This window comes from Solanum verrucosum, unplaced genomic scaffold, assembly GCF_900185275.1.
Source record: "Solanum verrucosum unplaced genomic scaffold, falcon-dt-bn FXZP01000016.1, whole genome shotgun sequence".
NCBI classification, from domain to species: domain Eukaryota; kingdom Viridiplantae; phylum Streptophyta; class Magnoliopsida; order Solanales; family Solanaceae; genus Solanum; species Solanum verrucosum.
Genome location: NW_026020243.1, coordinates 311,834 through 331,782, shown reverse-complemented (window position 1 = coordinate 331,782; position 19,949 = coordinate 311,834). Strand labels below are relative to the sequence as shown.

At 35.3% G+C, this 19,949-nt stretch overlaps 2 protein-coding genes across 2 annotated transcripts; both read left to right on the top strand.

The window, feature by feature from the left end:
* The first annotated feature begins 841 nt into the window (after positions 1–841).
* On the top strand, positions 842–11,176 carry LOC125832963 (uncharacterized). The gene is given in 17 exon segments (XM_049512129.1): positions 842–1,005; positions 1,007–1,061; positions 1,571–1,662; positions 1,800–1,869; positions 2,524–2,651; positions 2,882–3,013; positions 3,104–3,243; positions 4,882–4,969; positions 5,409–5,585; positions 7,586–7,750; positions 7,896–7,970; positions 8,210–8,349; positions 8,458–8,575; positions 10,018–10,268; positions 10,424–10,487; positions 10,568–10,636; positions 10,730–11,176. Coding segments are annotated over 17 exon segments (1,953 nt in total). The 5' UTR covers positions 842–948; the 3' UTR covers positions 10,862–11,176.
* A 2,008-nt stretch (positions 11,177–13,184) lies between these two features.
* Positions 13,185–18,790, top strand: LOC125832967 (exonuclease V, chloroplastic). Its single transcript, XM_049512135.1, has 7 exons — positions 13,185–13,651; positions 15,202–15,306; positions 15,584–15,705; positions 16,568–16,717; positions 16,868–17,021; positions 17,754–17,830; positions 18,483–18,790. The coding sequence occupies exons 1-7, from the start codon at positions 13,220–13,222 to the stop codon at positions 18,706–18,708; spliced, it is 1,266 nt and encodes a 421-aa protein (XP_049368092.1). The 5' UTR covers positions 13,185–13,219; the 3' UTR covers positions 18,709–18,790.
* Positions 18,791–19,949: the final 1,159 nt, after the last annotated feature.

The following is a 19,949-nucleotide window of genomic DNA, read 5'->3' as shown; positions in this document are numbered from 1 at the left end:
ATTTTTTTGAAATTTTATACACCTTTTGGCTCACATGACATAATTAGTGACTCCACGTAGTTGAGGCGCATTGGAGATGTTTGAATATCACGTAAGTCAAGAACGTGTACAAAGTTACAAAAAAATAGGTTCAAACGTAATAAAACTTTAATTTAATTAAAATATGTATTTAGAATTTCGATCATAATCTATTGGATACTTGTTTCTTATCTCTTAATTTTATGCTAGGATGCTCAATTACGGAAACAATTCATTTTGTAAGGAAATTGATGGAGTAGTTAGTATAGGGAGAGGAAGACTTGCTTATATATGGTGTTTATCGATTAAATTTTTTTCGTATCATTCACCCCTTAAATATATGACAAGTATATACATATTTTTTTTCACAAATTAATTAATATTTTATTTTTTATATTTATATTATATATAATCATAAAAAAAAAATATTATTTGTCGTAAACACAACGCAATGAAAAGCTTTGGCCTTTGTGGAGACAAAAGAAAACAAAATAAAAATGGAGAAAAAAAAAAAAAAACAAACTATAAAAACATATCCACAAACCAAAAACAAAAATATAAAAGAAAAAGAAAGAGAAAATTAATGATTAACCATATGCACTTTGTGGATTAAAATTAAGTATTTAGTAACCATAATAAAACTAAATTGGGAATTAATATAAAAAAGACATATTAATTCAGTAATTATTTTTAAGTAGTTAATCCTATGTGTGAATAAATATTTTCCATCACTTCTATTATTCTGGTTTGAGAGTATTTTTTAATTTATTAAAAAAAAAAAAGTTCTCACCTTGTTGCCGCCGCCTTCACTTTCCTTAAGGCCATTGAAACTCTTCTGTATTTGTTCAAGAAAACAGTTTCTCTTGATAAAGATTTAACCTTTTGGGGTTTTAGCTTAAACCCTTTGCTTCAATTTCTCCAATATACAGAATGGGAAAGAAATCAGGGAAGTTCAAGAAGAAGGAAAACAACTCTTCAAAGAAATCAAAAAAGTGATTTTTACAATGAAGATGATGATATGATGAATGATGCTATTGATGTCTGTAAGTTTTTCCTTTTTATAAACTCTATTTACATATCGTTTTAGCAAAGTTAGCATAAGATACAAACATTTCAGACCCCATTTGTGGGATTATACTTAGTATGTTGTTGTTGTAGCATTAGATACAAGAATATATATGCAAAAATGGTTCTTTTTGGAGAGAAATTTACTTTTTTGAGTTCATGGATGGAGGGAGAGCATTAGAGCAAAGATTGAGCTAGTATTTTGAGTTTTTATGGATTCTAAATTTTTCAAAAATGCAGCTTACTTGGTTCTTGATACATTGTTTATACATATTAAGTGGTGTTTTAAATACAAATACGCGGTTTGAGCCAAACCTATTGATTCTGCTGAACCCATAGACAAAGCTATAGCTACGTCAGGGTGAGGGTGAGGTCTAGGGGCTAGGGGCGAGGGGCCAGCACGAGCACAAGAGAGAGAGTGTTTAAAAAAATGTTTTTTTTAATGTTAAAGTATTTAGCTGTTACTGATCTTTTTGGTTGATTGTAGTTCATGAAAAGAGAGATATCATTCCACTGAATGTTAATGAAGATTCTGCAGAGTCGGATGAGGATAATGAGCATCCCGTGTATGATATTAAGGTGATATTGGTTTTTCTTTTGCAACTTTTATCTTCATACTGAAGGCTTATAAAATGTATTAAGAGATTAGAGTACTAATTTGATGTAAAGCAAGTCAACTAATTACTCAAGGTTGGGAAACTGTTTCAATTGTATAGGAGGATGAAGATGAGGAGGATGAAGATGACGACTTTGATGATGCTGAACTTACTGGCCTTGGAGCTAAAAGTATGCAATTAAATTCAAACTTGTGACTGCCTGTTGTTATTGAAATATACTTTAGCATAATTGCCTATCCTGTTTGTTTTTATGAAATTCTTCTCTAAAATTCCCTTTTAGTGTTTCTTAAGGCAACATAGAGCATAAGATTGGTTTATATTTATTTAAGGAGTTTCCTCTCTCAAAAAAAGGAAAAGAAATAGAAAAAAAAGCAGAAGAGTAATATAGCAGCTTTTACTAATTTAACTTCTCATTAAGATTTTGCAAATGCATGTGGGGTGGTGGTGAGAAGAATTCCTAGTGTTTGATTATTGAATTGAGGCTAATAAGGCCGGAGATGAAATATTAATGGTGTGTTCGAACTGTGTAATAGTGCACGAAGCTCAGTAGGTCTAACCACTAAGTTACTATTTCTACTGTGGCTCCTAGTTTTTAAGTTTCTCTGAACTGAGCTTCTACACATAGATGGCAGAAGGAAGACTCCTTTCATACTCGTATATTTGTTGAATTAATAAGCTAATTTGTTTCCTTCCAATTGTGGCTTTTACATTTCTTTTGGTTCTTGATCTCTTAATATATGCCTCTTTTTGCTGTATTTCCCTGGCTCTTCTGCTTGGGGCAGTCTTTTAATGTATAATTTTTGAGTACCTATTTTTGCTTTAGTTGCAAGGACACAGAAATATTTACAAGCTACTATGGGTGGGGTCGAGGATGAAATGCATGATGAGGCTGAACAGGAGAAAGAAGAAATGTGGGGAAGAGGAAAGAACATTTATTATCAAAATAAAGAGGTAGCATTTCACCTAATTATTTGCTTAACTTTTATTCTTTTATGACATAATTATATACGGCACGCTTGGAGAAACCAATACTTTACTGGCTTTAGAGACAACAATATGATGTCAGAGGATTATCCTCTCCTTACTGTTTCAACAGTACCTGAAGGCTGTAACATAGTTCTTCGATCGTGTCGTCATTTGCATGCAATACTTGATGTCACTTGAACATTTTTGTTTGTTAGAATGTTGAAGAGTCAAGTGATGAGGACCTTATCGCCGAGGAGGAGGCAGAGGTATTGAGAATGCAGCAGAAAAAAGCTAAATCCTTATCTGCAGCGGATTTTGGTATTGAAGATGATGAGCTCACATTTGAGGTGAGAAATTCAATTTATATACAGTGTTTATTAGATGGTTTTTTCTTATATTTTGAGGTTGGAAGTGGAATCTTATGGGTAACATTGCAGGAAATTTTGGTCCAAGGAAAACCTGGATCAGCAGTTTCTGCAGATGAAGAAGCTAAAAATGAAACTGGTACTGCTTATGAGGAAGTGCAGAAGGATTTGAATGCTTTGACAAAAGAAGAGCTAATGGATGTTGTCTATAGGTGAGCTTCTCTGTCCTGCATATACTTGTTTCAGGGCAAAATGTTGCTTCTTTTAAGTCCTATTGCCTGTCATGGTCGACAATGTTATGTAATTTCACCAAGCATCATGATAATATCAGTATAGGAAGGGAGGCACATAAGTTACAATTAAATAGATATCAGTACATTCTCAATAATCGGGAAAACAAAATAGAAGAGAAAAAGGCAGGTAGTGAACTAAGTTCTCCTACAGAATAGTAGATGTTTAATTTATGGCTAAAGGTTGTGGAAGTTGACAACAACAACAATAACAACATACCTAGTGTAGTCCCACAAGTGGGGTCTGGGGAGGGTAGGATGTACGCATACCTTACCCCTACCTTTGTTGTGGAAGTTGACAATAGAACAAAACTCTATGTGTTGCTCAGTTCAGACTCCAATATGACAATGATATTTGAGGACCCATTCCTGCAATATCCTCAATTTGACCATTTAAAAATGGATCATGGTATGTTTAGTGTCAGAGGTTTCAGTAGGAAGTTCCAATAGTTAGCAGCTGTCCCTGTTAGATGTCTGATCTGCATGGAGATGGCAGACTTCAGGATATTGAATACCATGCTAAGCAGAGAAGCTTGCTGATGTAGATAAGGAAATTGGATCTCAGTGACACATTTTGATAATGCATTGTGGGGGACTCATGATCGTGCAATAGAAGAAAGCCAGAAGGTGCATGCCTTGTGTCACATTGTTATCAATGGCTTCACATTGTTTATGTGGAAGTTGATTCTATGTCTAGGAAGTACAATTTATTATTGCGGCAAAGTGGCAGGTCAAGAGTGCAATGCCAGAAGATCTTGAGAAGTGGGCCACTGGATGTTAGTAACCACTGCATCTATTTTCTTAAATGTGCCTCAGTAGCTTTTATTTGTATTTAGATCATGTAGAAAAAGGAGAAAAGTGGCTTGTGGGTCGCAATTGAGTCACAAGATCAAGATGTTGTTGAGTATTCTAGGGTTGTTGGCTCAGGTTCAAATCCCAACAAAGGCAAAAACACTAGGTAATTTGATTTCTTCCCATCTGTCTTGGTGAACATGGTTACCTAATACCTATGTTGGCAGGAGATAGCATGTACCCTGTGAAATTTCCCGGATACCATGGTTATTAAAAGAAGTAGTCAAAGGTAGCTAGCTATACGGAGGCATGGGAGTCAGGGAGCTACTTCAGAGGTGTCGATGTGTTCACTTCAGCAAGGGAGAACGAAATGGAGCTTTCACAAGATCTGAGGATTCACTTTGGAGTTCAGTCCATGATATATAGATGAGATTACCAAATATCTAGTTATCCCCTGGACGAGATCACTGAATATCTAGTTAGCGCTCTGTCCGAATTGATTGTACAGGATCAGAAATGTTCAGTTGAAATGTCCGTCCGTCACGGTGCAGTGACCTTCTTTTATGGAATTCTACATTGCATGCTTGTGATTAATTCAAATCAAAAGTAAGAATCTTTGATGTGTGTGTGTGCTTCTACTGTCATTGGCTAGATATTATCTGGTAGGTTGTGAACATTTACTTTTGCAGGTTATATGATGCTTCTAACTCGTTTTTCAATAAATTAAAAAAGTTATACTTCTGATCTATGATCTCCTTGTGATTACAGTTCTGCACCTGAATTGGTTGGCTTGCTGTCTGAGCTTGGTGAATCGCTTGAGCACCTCGATAACAAAGTTAATCCCCTATTCAACAAGGTATGTGCATTGGAAATTCCACTAACTACAGGCAGTCACTATTATGCTATTCAAACCTGAGGGTGCTGTGGAAGATACTTGTCAACTGCTTCACGACGTTATCACCAGATGCCTAATTTTATTTACATTGTGAAATTCACACGTACATTTTAGAACTGCTTGGTTGTGGTTCCCTTTAAACAGTTTTGGGGTTCCTTGGTGACAAAATCTTTGTAGTTACTCAGGCTCTGTTACTGATATAAAGATGCTCAGCTGAAAGGATGAAAAAATGAATGTTTGGAAATGATTGGTTGGGGTAGTGTAACTGACAAGTATAGTTAAAACAGTGAGAGTTGACTCATATAACAATGGAATTTGTCATTCTCCTAGTTAGAAACTGAATGCAGTTTTTGGGAATATTGCACCTGTGAGTGTTTAACTTCCATTTTTCTCTATTTAGATTAATGGAAAGAATATGATAAAAGGCGGGATGCACTACATTGAGGTGAAGAGGTTGCTGCTGCTGTCATATTGCCAAGCTATAACTTTCTACCTTCTTCTCAAATCTGAGGGGCAGCCTGTGCGTGATCATCCAGTCATTTCACGCCTTGTGGAGATCAAGAATCTGTTGAATAAGGTTACAACTCTTATCATGGGATTCAAACAATGAATCATGGGCAAATTTCTGCTTGCCAATTTTTGTTAATTCTGTTAATGAAGACATTATTTGCTGGAAAATCAGTTATTGATTATATGGTATATGCATAATTGATGAGATAAGACTGCTTTATCTAATCTTTGAGATATATGCTAAGCAAATTGTGTTCACATACACATGTTGAAAACATTTAGAAGCTAGTCTAAATTGTGTTCACATTTAGACTGAAGGTACTACCACTAGCTTGTAAAAATGGAAAAGGTTAACACAAACTATGATTAGTGTAGTTATTTAGCTCATGGAAATAGCTAGAGGACACTTTATTATCTAGTTGATACTTATGAAATATATCTATATGTTTGACAAAGGTTTCAATTCTTTAACTCACCCTCCTTGTAAAAGTCTATGTTACTCTGTCTGCATCTGGGCGGTTTCTTCTTTAGTTTAGTGTAAAAAGTATCTTAGTGCTAATCTGAACTTGTTTATTCATCCATCGGCAGCTTCTTCCTCCCTTGCCCTTTTCTATATGAAGCTTGATGAAATCGACTCCAACATCAAAGTGCTTTTTCATTACTGTATTTAGCAGTGTGAAATCTTTAGGTGTAAATTACATCACCCAGATAAGGTTTATTTTGTTTTTTTCATGATATGTTTTTAAATTCAATATATGTGTATGTGTTAATAAGTGAACAACTTTTTTGATGGAGTTTGGGAAATACCTACGAGGACTATACATCAAGCCTTCTATACAGTAATTGATTAATCATCTATACACCCACAATATTATGTATGTACAAAATATCTATCGATCATCATCTAGTTGAGGGCTTAAGGTCTAGTTATGAATTCTCTGTATTGATGCTGCTCTATTGGGTCCCCTCCATTCCCAAACATACAAAAAATAGAACCTCGATCTGCTGTTCAAACAACTCTTTTCCACTACATTAGAAGCTCTATGATGTCTTTCTCAGTTCTCACTTTGTGTCCCACATGACTGCATGTGGATAGCTTCCTATGCTTCCTTTCCTGCCCTTCTATGATCCTTTCTCCCAAAAAAACATTCAGCACTGAATTCCACACTGCTGTCACAGATATTCAGCTCTAACAAATGGATTAAATTTCTTTGGTGTTCTTCTGTTCCACAGAATATGGAAAGGACAACCCCTTTTTTCCTCTTCTGCAGTTATCTGTAAATAGGCATGAAGGTCACTTATTCCTACCACCCTTAACTGAATCGTCATTTCCGTACCCAAGTATCCTTCCTTTATCTTTCATGTTATTTTGCAAAACAGTTAAAACCCTTAGTATCCTACTCTTGCCTTTTTTCTTTTCTTATCTTGTAACCATGACATTCGGGTCAGCTTGTGCACACCTCGACTAACTCCACGGATGCCTGCTACCTCCCACCAACACAAGTACCAGGTACTGTCCATCAAGGCTTAGACAGAGAGTAAGATATCAGTCAATCACCTAGTTTTTTGCTTCACTGGTAGTTGAACTCGAGACCTCAAGTTCTCATGGTTCTCAATCCACTTCAATAACCACTAGGCCAAACCCTTGGGTGCCTCTTGCATAATTATTCTAAGTGAATACCCCATAAAAATATTCTCCAGCCTTCTCCTAAATTTGTGTGATAAATATATCTGTCTGTCCATAGCTAGCTAAACTCATTTGTCAAATAAGTTAAATGCGTGGATTTCCGTGGAAGTATTCTGTAATTCTTTAATCAAGTTTTCTTGAATCTTGGAGAATTTGAAGTGGAAATAGTATGCTAACTGATCATAACCTAACGTATCAAATTTGTCAATCATGTACCGAGTTAACATTTTTAGCTTGTTTAGATGCTAAATGATGTTGCCAAATAGTTGCTAAGTCCTCTCCTTGTTCTTCTGCTTTATTCGATTCTTAGCTAGCTTCATTGCATATACCCTGCTCCTCTCTTTCTATTTTTATAGGTGTTAACAAATTGATTTTTGCAGATGAAAGAACTTGATGGATATCTTCCTTCTAAACTAGAAGACTTGTTACACAAGGATGTTGATAATGTAACTGGTGTAAAGTTGGCGGGAAGGAGCTTGGATTCTGAATCTCTCCCCATTAGTGACAAGCCTTCTGTGGTATCAACTGATTTTCCAGAAGCAGAGGTAATTTTCAGTTTGATTCATCTTATTTTGTTGCTCAAAGCGTAATTTTTTTCCTTCTTTTGTGGGCTGATTTTGAATGAAAACCTTTTGTTGTTTTTACTGAGCAACTCTGTAAAATTTAGTCTAATTTTTTCCATTGTTTTAGCCTCATGAAGCTGAGTTGGTGGAGGCAAATGGTTTGAACAGTCAACGGAAAAAGGAATCAAAACGCAAACGCCAGGTAAATGGTGTATGTATCTAAGCACACCTCTGTTTTGCTTATCAACCATCAGCAGGCGTGTCCACTGTCACTGTTACAATACGAATGAAGTGTCACCAGACTAGTGCCAGTGTCATTGTCATTTTTATTTCTAGCAACTCTTTCATCTATGCTCCCATCTGTTGCAAGATCACCAGATCTCTTCTTTTGTTACCAGTAAGATGTAGATCAAATTAACTAACGTTAAAGAATTATGGCAGGATGATCAAGTTGGTATCCAAAGCATGGAAATGTTAAAAGTGAGAGCTTCCCTTGAGGAAAAATTGAAGCAGACAGGTGTCTTAAGTTCCATTGCACGGAAAAATGAAAAAGAAAACAAGCGCTCACGACTACTGAATGGGTATCAATTTGCTTCGCAATTTATTGCTCCACCTACCTCTTCTGTTAGTCTACATAGCTTAATGCAAACATGAAATCACTGATGGGAAGTGCAATGAATTATATGCAGGATGTTGGCAACTCCTGATGATTTTGATGATGATGCCATGGGTGCTGAAGATGATCGTGAGACACGAAGTTTAAACAAGCTGTCTAGGCTTCTAACTTCTCAAGTAGCAAGACCCAAGGTGTGGATCACAAATGCTTTAATTCTGTCTTCATTTTGTTGATTTTCTTGTAAATAAATGTCTTTTATTTGAGTGTATGCAACTGCATTGAGATTGATTCTCTGAACTTGTGGAATTTGACAGTCTTTTCAACTTCTGTCTCTGTGGATGGCTCTCTTCCGTTATAGAGTTGCCTCCTTTTCCTTTATTGGTGGTCACTCTAATTGTTTTCCCTTATTCCTTCTTGCTTCTCTTATAGCAATTCCCAAGTATTTGAAAAAAAAAGAAAAGGAAACCTTCTTTGACCTTGATATTTATTAATGGCCAATTGATTTGTGACGGAGCGAGTATACCGTTGCACGTATTTCCAGGAAGTTGCATCTTTAGATGTTGCGATTGAATGAGGTTGTAATTTATGTTATTTGAGTCGTATTTAGCACCACTTTGACTGGATGCTATTGTTAAGTTTTTAGCTCTAGTGTGCTTATCTGAGTGACTACAACTGTGTTTCTACTGTTTGATGTCACAGTTTTCTAATTTGTGGCAATTAGGATTATTTTGAAGCCTTCACGTTGGCACATGTTGTGTTTAGCTGCTCTTCATTTTCGGGTTCCAAAAATCTCTCTTTTTTTTTTTTTTTTTTTTGATAAAGTAAGGTATCACTGATAATAACAAGGCTTACTTGGCTGTATACACGAGATATACCAAAAACGTAGAAACCTACAAATATGGTTCTCTCCAAAAGACACCCAATCCTCTATACAAACAAGAACATGGGTGCACCAAAGACAATGAGGGATAGGAGACTACTTCTCAATTTAGCAAAGCTCATCCGCACCCCTTCAAAAGCTCTCTTTTTTCACTCTTTCAAAATGCTTAGAGCTAGAGGAATAACATTCCACGCCTTGTGCCTTTTTTCTCCTAGCTCCTCTCTTCCAGCTGACATCAACTCCTTCACGGATCTTGGCATCCCATAACCTCGTGGCTAATTTACAATGTTACAGAATACGATCCATGTCCTCACCACCATCCTTACATAAGAAACACTAGCTCATGTAGACGACCTTTCGCTTTCTAAGGTTCTTTGCCGTCAAAATCACCCCTTACAAATATCTGTATTACGAGATCAAAGAAATACAGTGTGGTTGAATAATTATGCAAGCTGTTACTACTGACAATATTAAGGTACTGCAAACAATATATTCGCTTTTTTGCTTTATCAAAAAAATAATTATATGGATACTAGGGGCCATTAAAGGGGGAAGCACTCCTTACTAGGAATTTCTTCATTCCCAGAGCTCGAACTTGACGACTACATGTGTGTATTTTGCTTCTGTTAAAGTGGACTTCTGTTAGTTATTTTTCTTGCATGGAATCTTTTTCTGCTTTCAAAATTCGCTAGTATGTGTCCTGTGATTTAACCTAATTAGATGTATTATAATAAGTTTTGTTCCTTTTGGAAGATAATTTCTGGTGATGATGATTTACCTAAACGAGATGACATTGGAGAAAGGAGAAGAAAGCATGAACTGAGAGTTCTAGCCGGAGCCGGAGTTGAACCTACTGATGATGTCAACGATGAGCCTGGTGACCATGCTAGCGATGGCGTTGCTACTTCTGACGGCAGTGAAATGGACTCAGATATGGAGTTCTACAGAGAAGTCGAAAAACAACATTCAGCTAAGCTTGCTGCTAAAGAAAAGATGTATTCCAGGTTAGACTCAATATGTTTTAAGATTGTTAAAGCAAGTATGCTAAACTTCTTTCATGTGAAAGATTTCGAGAATGCCTTGACAATATGGATTATTATGTATATCCTTTTAAGTCCTGCAATTGTTTCACTTAATTCACCACAATTTGCCACTGTAGATCCCCAGCTATGCTGTCAACGCCAGAAACTGTTGTGGATGGGAAGCGCCAGATAAATTACCAGGTATGACATATCAGCTTTGCTGCCAATTGCAATCATGACATTCCTTCTTTCACTAAACTCAACGTTTCCTTATTTTCTAGATGGAGAAAAACAGAGGGCTTACTCGTAATCGTAAGAAGCAAGATAAAAATCCAAGGAAGAAATACAGGGTAAGTGGCTAAAACAGAATTACTTGTGCTTGGAAGAACCAGTTCCCTTATATAACAATGTTAACAAACTGTGTGTCTACTTCTCTCTCTCAGGGGAAACATGAAAAGGCTCAGAAACGTAGAGAAGGACAAGTTCAAAAAATTAAGAAACCAAGTGGTCCTTATGGTGGAGAAACTACAGGAATCAATGTTGGTATTAGTCGAAGTATCCGATTTAAGGGATAAAAGTCGCGTGATATGTGGTTTAAGCACACGTCTCAAAGTTCAAGTGCTTCAATAGACAGAAGCTTAGTATTTTAGTGGAGAATGGTAAAGTTGTGTACCCGTTATTCATCGAGTTCCAAACCTTGCATCACACTGGTCCTCGGGAATTTCTCGGTTATGAGTAAAAAGTGTAAGAGTTGATATTCTCTTTTCCAATTTTGTCACCCTTGGAAGGGGGGAGTGAAAAGTCTATGTTGTATTGGTCTCAACTTGCATAGTTTTGTAATGGCTAGCTTATAATTTTCTTGTTTTCACTTTCTATTTAGATTTTATAAAGCAATGCTTGCAATTAAATTGATTTCGAATAGGGGATATGTTGGTCTAAGTTGGTTTGAATATCACGGTTATTAAAAAAGAGCAAGAGTTGGGATGAACTATCTACTTTTTTGAGTTTCATATCTATTTAAACTCGATTAATTCAAATAAATAAAACTTATTTCCTTTTAATACTACTTATTCGTTTTTCCTTTTTTAAAACCTTTACTAAACTGATATGGTAATCGTATAGTAGTCAAATTACTTTTAAATACCAAATTAATTTAAATTTAATAGGATTTTTAACCGACACAATAATTCTTATAAATAGGGATTTGGTTTTTTTTTTTTTTTTCCAGAAAAAGGCCAAACATAATTCATCAATTTTCATCATGGATGCAAAACGTCAAAAGTGTATGCTCTCACTTTTTAACTAACAGATTTAAACGTCTAATTTATAGTTTTTTTTTTTTTACTTTGATACATACTTATTTAGTGTTTTTCGTTTTGATAGATCTATTGACAGCGAAACGAACAAAGCAAATTATCATTCAAGATGAAACTTCGACTTCGAATGGAGATATGATTCCATGGCGTTTATTAGTGAAATTATTTTTTCCAAAGTATCAAAATCGTATTATCCTAATGGTTAATCCGAATGATACAATTGGTACAATTAAAGCATACATTCAAGAGGAAAGGGGGATTTCTTTTAAGAAACAGAGAATTCTGAGCAAAAATGGTGAAGATCTGAGTGATGTGCAGAAACATAGAGATTCTTCGTTAATTCTTTGATATGCACACAGTCTACCCTCATATTTTATCTAATAGTTTTTTTTTGGATTTTGAATTTAATGATTTAAGATTTATTTGTATATACTTATTATTACATTCGATTGCAAACAGTTTACCCTCATGTTGTTGTTGGTTAATTGGAAAGGCATTGAATCAAGCAAAGATGGCACTCACTGAAATTGATCAAAATACAACATTTTAAATCCTAATGAATGAACTAGTAAACAATATATTAATTAATTAACTGCAGTTTCATAGGAACATATAGGAAAACTAATCAGTCTAATAGCCCAAAAAATAAGTATGCACTATATGGTTAGCTAATGGAAATTTCATTGGATGTATTCATATGTTCGATTGAATAAGAGACGAGATGATCATCATCATGCAAATATCAAAGAGCATGCTATTTTTGTGTAGACCTGGTAATTAAGAATTAGGATACAAGTGATTGGATACTATTGAAAGGTAACCTGTATTTCTTGATCTTGAGACTCAAACGTTGATTTGAGCTTAGCAACATACAAATTATATAAGCCAAATTCTCGATGACACTAATAAGAAAGACATTTGGATACTATTTCATGGTTATATGAATCTCTAGGCATACACGTGCAATGCACGTGAGATGAATCTAGTTTATATAAAAGAAAAAAATTTATCATCAAAGAGGTTAACACGAATCATGGCATCTTGATCAAGCTATTACTGATATTACTGCTACAGTATGAATTTCAGCTTTTATAAAGGTTCATTTTCAGAGTCCATTTTAGGCATCTAGGGACTACAAGAATTATGCGATTTTCTTAGTTTTTCATGTGTAACACCCATGAATATTTTGATGATATGATTTTTGAACGATGAGTGATAACAAACTCATTAATTTCAAGATGTGTTACGATTAATTATTAGTGATAATTCAGACAAAAAATAAAAATATCATAGATAGAAAATTCCGAAAAAAATGACATGAAGTGTCATTTAGTGCAATTTTTAAAATAAAACAGAAAGTATACATCATGCATCATCAAATTAAGAAGGTAAATATATTTTGATACATAATTAATGATAATTAGGATCGAAATAATAATACATAACAGTTCAAATAATAAAATCACAAAACTATAATAGTTTAGATGTATTTTTAATGTTATTTCTTTTTTAAATTTTGAATCTCTATTTTGAAATTTAGTTGACCGACGTTCATGAAAAAAAAAATTAAACTCCATTATCTCACGATCCTCCATTTGTGCCGTTCCCAACGGTCACATGCCGCGACTCGCTGCCCACTCGCCGGAAATGACTGAACCACGATCGCCGATTAACACCCCACCCGAAGAAGTACAAACATCGCAAAGCCCTAACAACATAGTTCCCGAGATTCCATTAGAAATCATCAGTGAAGAAGAAATGGCGATAATAGAAGCTGCCTTTGCAGCCTCGCGATCTCTGGTTAAGTCACCGTTCCGTGCTTCTTCATCGCCGGCGCATTTCCAGAACAACGTTAGGTCGATACAGTCGATTACTCTGTTATCGAAACGGAGTTTATCGAGTTGTTCTTCACAAAGTGATTCGTTAGTGGTTGATGTAGAAGATTCTGGAAGGTTAATGAGTAGTCAGAAGAGGAATAGAGTTGTCGCTTCGTTGTTGAGTCGGTATCGGAGGAAAAGAGGATTGGCTGTTACTGATATTACTGCTACAGTATGAATTCCGAAACTTTATACTCCATGTGTCCCAATTTATGTGACAATTTTTTTTATGATTCTGTAAAATTACAACTTGTAGTACTTTTGTACTTGAGCTAATCCAATTTAGCTTCAAAGATTAGTTAAATTGACTCTTAGGAGAAAGTGAAAAGTGCCACATAAATTGGGAAAGTGGGAAATACAATTTGGTGTGGTAATGTTTACAAGTTGGTGTCTTTTGATGTTGTAGTTTGAAAAGCTGTGGTTTCCTGATGTTCCATTGTTTGAATGTTTAGAGGAATTTTGAATTGCTTGCTGAATTGTTGCTTTGAACATGAAGGCGTATTATCATCAGATCTCCTATTTTATATGACTTTATTTGAATGATTATATAGTTTAAGATATTAATTTGACTTCATTTCTTAGAGTGGTATAGTGGACGAAAAAATCGAAGTAAAAGTGTGATTTGATAGAGTTCAACTATTGAATAGCCTAATGAACTTGAATTATTGAAGTTGTGAATTATCTAGTAATCTTGGCACAGATAGATATTGGTTGGACATGTTATCTGAGTTGTTTCATGGACAGACTTGAGTATTGAGATGGGGCGGGATGAAGTAAGACTACTCATCTGGTTTATTATTAAGTTATAGGATGTAGTATGATGTTTAGTGCAAAAGATGTATTTCATTATAGAATCACTTGAGATATTGCGTGAGACTGCATGATTTTGAATCTAGATCAGACAAATGGCTTATTAAACTTCTAGCTGGTTCATTGTGCATCTACTGCAGTGAGAAGTGGCTTTTGTTATATGTCCAGAATATGTTGAATCCATTGACCATGTAGAAGAATTAACTAAGAAATAAAAATGATGTTCTCTCTAACAACTTAAGTTTTAGATGAGATGGTCACATAATTCAACCTAGTATCAGAGTAGGAAGAGGTCTGAATTTGAGTCTAACCATCACCCATCATCAAAAGGAATTTTCAGGTGCTTGGCCCACAAAAAAAGAAAATCAGGTTTACATGTGAGAGGGCATGTTGAAGACATAATTAAGTAAATAAAAGTGGTGTTTTTCTAACAACTTAAACTGTTTAGATGAGATGGTAACACAATTCAAAAAATCATATGTCTCAATTTCAATATTTCTCTGTAACAACTCTGATTTGTTGTTCTTTCGGTCTCAGGAAGCAGATCAGTCCTGTTGAGCATTGACCAATATGAGTTGCTGGACTTCCTCGAAATCTTGAACTTGTAGTTCTAATTTATTTTATTTGGTTTCTCTTCAATACCCTCTCATTGTGGATAAACTTCCTTTCTAGGTTACCCTACAGAGATACAGTACTAGGAATAGAACTATTCTATATATTTTATGTGAGAGTTTGGCTAGTGCAAATAGAAGTACTTGCTTGAGCCTTTCTGATGTAAACATTCCTTTTTTATCATGTTCTTGTGTTCTGCATTTGTTTTGTTTATATTTGCAAGTCATTGTGGGAGGAGAAAGTTCCCCTGAAACATGATTTTACTGATTCTTTATCCTCATAATCGCAAGTTGCCTTCAGGAATGGTGTGAAAAAAAGATGGAGTATACTCTTCTTTGTGGCAAACGAGAAAAGACCAAAGCTATGGAAGCTGGTAGCAGTCGTCATGAAGAACTTGAAGAAGAGGTATTCCCTCTAGAGAGTTTAGTCATCCATTTATTTTATATTTTAACTATCTCAGTTCAAGTGATTAAGGCAAAAGTAATTTGACAGGACATATATTTCGTATTGTTCTGTATGTTCGTTTGGTGAAGGGAGATGAAGAGATAATATCAAGACTCATGCCAAATTCCAAAATGTTTCTATATGTTTAAACATTTCCATTTTTGAAGTGATTCTTTTAGTGTACTCTTATTTCTTAGATTTCCTGTTCTCACCTTACTGTGAGTTTGAATTTGTGCAGGTGATCAAAAAGGTAAAAGTTCGTGTTGACTCAGCTGAAGATGTATGGGCATTAAAGTTCTTAAATTTCATAGTTGGTGCCAATCAATTGTTATTTGATGGATTGACACGTGAATTGCCCTTGTAAGTCTCTTTTTCATCTTTTGCTTGTTCATATTAATTCTTTAATATTCCTAGAAGTAAGTTAGTTGATAACAGTGTTCCACATCAACCATCAATTGTAGCTAATGAGCTTATTTACTGTGTTTCTATAAACCTTTTTTGTTAATCAAACAGAGGTGTTTGCATATTTAAGTGTCATGTACAAACTTCATGACCCAATAATGAAACACCTTGACCCTTTAATCTCAATTAAGAAGATGGTGGAGGTGTAAGAGTCACCACCATTTGATTCACTACTTTAACTTTTCAGCAACTTATAACTTTTGATCTACCTACTAGATTAGTTTGGCTCTGTTGCAGACCCAAAATAGAAAAATAAGTGTCTCATGTCTAACAACTTAAACTTTAGCAATCACGCAATAAAACATACTATCAGATTAAATGAAGGTTTTCAAGTCTCACTGCTATCTATTTATTAAAAATAATTTTCACTTGTTTGGGGAAAGGAAAAAAAGAATCAAACCCACATGTTAGGATGCATGCTTGCAGGTTAAGAAAAACAAATGTGTGTTCTTGTCCAGTTGTTTTCCTGTAAAGTACATATTTGTCCCCACTGGTAAACACCTATTGACACCTGTGACCATTAGGTGCATTTTCTTGCTGCACTTGTGCATATAAGGGATTACTACGTGTCCATCCAAAGTTGCGTGTGATTGAATGCATATCCTCACATTAATCCACCTCAACCTTTACTTCTGCACATGTAGATGGAGCTTCCTTGTTAACAAGTTCACTGATTCCTGCAAAGTAGAAAGAAATTATGAAATATTCTTTATGATTTGCATCCTCATTAGCTGCTGAGCTAGTTCATTTGGTTCATCAGAGTAGGTTTTGCTGAAGGTGTATGGATGGTGGGAGTTATTGATGAGATACGAATGCCGGAAGGACAAAGTGATTCATATCCAAAGTTAGTTGACACAAAAACACGAGCGACAGCTAGCCTTCCTCGTGAACCGCAACGGAGGAACGGAAGGTATAGTTTTTCACTGAATGTTGAACAGTTAAGAAACTTTAATATGGTGCATCTCTGAGATGAAGAGAGATGCACATATCTAAATTTCTTTACTATTCAAAATGTATTTACGGGTACAAAATCTGATGAACTGATGGCCTTCTATGGCAGGCTTCAGCTAATGTGCTACAAGCATTTGTGGGACAGCTTGGTGGCTGATGACTTCCCCTCCCGGCAGTTCTTTGAGTTCTTCTCTCTGAATCCTAATCACATTTTATCTGCAGAAATCAGAGAACGTACTGCCAAATGTGGTTTCGCTGCTGAGGTATTACCCAAGAAGGAAAAAAAAAAGAATGAAAAGTTCTTTAGGATTATATTATTTCTTTCATATTTTAATGAAAAAGATAAGTAGAAATGGTATGGAAAGTTTTTTAGGATTATATTATTTCTTTCATATTTTAATGAAAAAGATAAGTAGAAATGGTACATAATTTGAAGAAGTTGTAGGATTATTAGCCAAGCCGCAAAGCTACCTTTTTCATGCATGTGGAATATCATGAGCCCGAAGCAGACAATTTGTTTGGCTCCTAAGCGAACTCTTAATAATTGTCTTGCAGTTAGCAGTTACTTGAAGGCATAAACTTGAGTTCTCTTAGGATCTACCCTCTCTTTTCTTTTTCTCAAAAAATTTACTTGTTTGGGACTGAGGGGCGTTACTGTTGTATTTCTCTAAATTTTCCCTTTCTGAGAAGCCTTTTCTTCATCCTTCTTCCCAGTGTGATCAAGACTAGAAACGGAGGTTCCAATGATCATGATGATTAATTATTTCAGGATAAAAAATAGATACAGCTTTACTTCAGTGCATATGACTAAAAAGAGTTTGTGGTTGGGGTCTAAGTCTTTCACAACACAACTGAGTAAGTGTCTAGTTTATTATGGATGTTGCAGATTCATCTTGGTTTCCTGCTATCAGAATTTTGCTGATGTTTTTAGCCTTTGGAAATATTTTGTTTATGTCTTATGTCGGTTCACATCCAACTCTTGGTTGTTAATGCAGACTCTCACTGATATGTTGAGGTACTCTCGTAATACTTGGTGCATGCTTCCACCAGCACATGAGCAACTATTGTTGAGGTGAATTGGAATTTCATGTAGCATGCTAATGTTTTGTATTTTTCAGATAGTACAATTTTCTTGTTTTTCTAATCCTCTTCTACCAATATTGCTTTCGTTTTGTTGATGACATCTTTCTCTGTTTCTCTTTTCTGGCTAGTGAGATGTCTGAAATTAACCTGTGAAATCATAGCTCTTCCATATTAGAAAGAAATCATTCATTTTAGAAAGAAATATGAAGCCCAACTTGAACAGAGTTCTTTGGCAAAAAAGTAGATAATCAAGGTTTGACTACATTGAAGACCGATCTTTAGAGATTATTATCTGATGGCTCATAATTTATTTGCTTCTGCATGAAAAGCTCTGAAGACTCGGGAGATTGCCCTCATGTTTCTATGCTTTCATCCAGTTCTCTATATATTTAATTTGTAGTACTTTTTTTACAATTAGATAGGTTTATTTGTCTTATTTAATATTTGGTATGAAAATCACTTCCTAGCCAATACATGCACAAATTTCACCTTTAAAAGTGACAAATTAGTACAATCAGTTGCATAATCCAAACCAAACAGGTCCAAGAAAGTTCATTTGCTGAAAGCTTCATTTCATGCATTAGAAGACGCACTTTTACATATTAGATGTTAGTAAATCTTTTGGATTCTCTTTTCTGCAGGTATGAATTTCAAGGAGATCAATCATTGCTTGGTGAAGATCAGTTTGAGTATGATCTTGACTGGGTAAAGGGTCAAATAAAGTGTTCGTTAGAGGTATGGCAAGGAGAAAGAGAAGCCAGTTACACCCCTGAAGACGAACGATGGAAATGCTGGTCTTGCAAGTTTGCTTCTGAATGTCCAGCCAGTAATTCTTGCTCTCCAAGAAGAAAGGACACTGAAGGCTAACTGGTACGTTTGGCAAATTGCATTGGTAGTGTAAAATTCATTTAAACTGTTCGTGAATATAACTTAAAACTCTTTAATAAACTTGGCGTTACACAAAGAAGCCAAACAGTATCTATTAGTATTACTCCTAGCTGTAGGTACATTCTGAACCTGAAAATTCATTGTTGTACCATTTTTCTTTTCCATTGTATGTAAATTCATTTATGTTGTAATTGTTATTGAACCTCAATTCATTCTCGTCTCATACTTTATTTCGTGTAAAATAACATATTAATTTCCGTATAAGTTATATTTAAATTAGTAAGTATTCTCAAAAGAAGCAAAGACGACTCCCCTGGGTACTGACTAAGCCATGAGAGATGGCATACAGGCGTCCAACCAGGCCCTGGACGCGATACAACATCATGCTTTCTAGAGGTGAATCGTGAGTACCCAGACGATAGCAGGAAGATGCACAACTGCAACTGGTTTTTCTGATAACTTGCAAACCTCATTTCAAGCAGCTCTAATACTTCACCTAGTATTTTTTGTCCTACAGAAGAAATAAACGTGTGTTCTTGTGAGTATCAGGACCCAACAATTCAAAAGAAAGGTAGGAACACCTATAAATAACAAGACTAGAATGGTCAAGAACGAACAATGAGAAAGTGAGGATGAACATAAGAGGCAAGTAAGATAAAATAATTACTTTACTTGTACTAATAAACATTAGTATGTGACAGAAAAAAGTTTTAAAAAAAAAGAGAGCAAGAAGTTTTTAGAAAGGATATCATGGGCATACCAGATGAAGTGATCATGAATCCAAATGTTGAGGGTTAAAGCAATCCTAAGTCGGTCCGCGCCTTTGCACAGACATGTAGATGCATATTCTCCATTAGCAAAGTTTGTCTCAAGGCAGATGATGGTACAGAGATGGACACTACTTTATATCGACCCTACACAATATAGGTGAGGGTGAGGGTGAGGGTGAGGGATAAGCACTAGATTTGGTCAATTCACCAAGCAGTGATAGACTACATCAATTCCTTTGGACCCTTTATCTCTGTGGAAGAGATGAGAAATGGGGAACAAAGACGAACAGCTTTCATGATTGTGAATAAGCCGAACAGCTTTCATAGACTGCAAGTTGAGGATGAACATTAATATTACATTAAGAAAAGAGAGTCTATGGAAGAGTCATAATAGTCAAGTAAGATGAAGAGTGAGATACATAACAAGAATATATGAACTGCTATTGAGAT

What these genes read in the sequence shown, in the direction of transcription:
- LOC125832967 (XM_049512135.1), top strand. Translation starts at nt 13,220, where the DNA reads ATGCCGCGACTCGCTGCCCACTCGCCGGAAATGACTGAACCACGATCG. An exon ending in ATGAAGAACTTGAAGAAGAG is followed by an intron (nt 15,307 to 15,583) that starts GTATTCCCTCTA and finishes GAATTTGTGCAG; the next exon opens with GTGATCAAAAAGGTAAAAGT. An exon ending in AATGTGGTTTCGCTGCTGAG is followed by an intron (nt 17,022 to 17,753) that starts GTATTACCCAAG and finishes TTGTTAATGCAG; the next exon opens with ACTCTCACTGATATGTTGAG.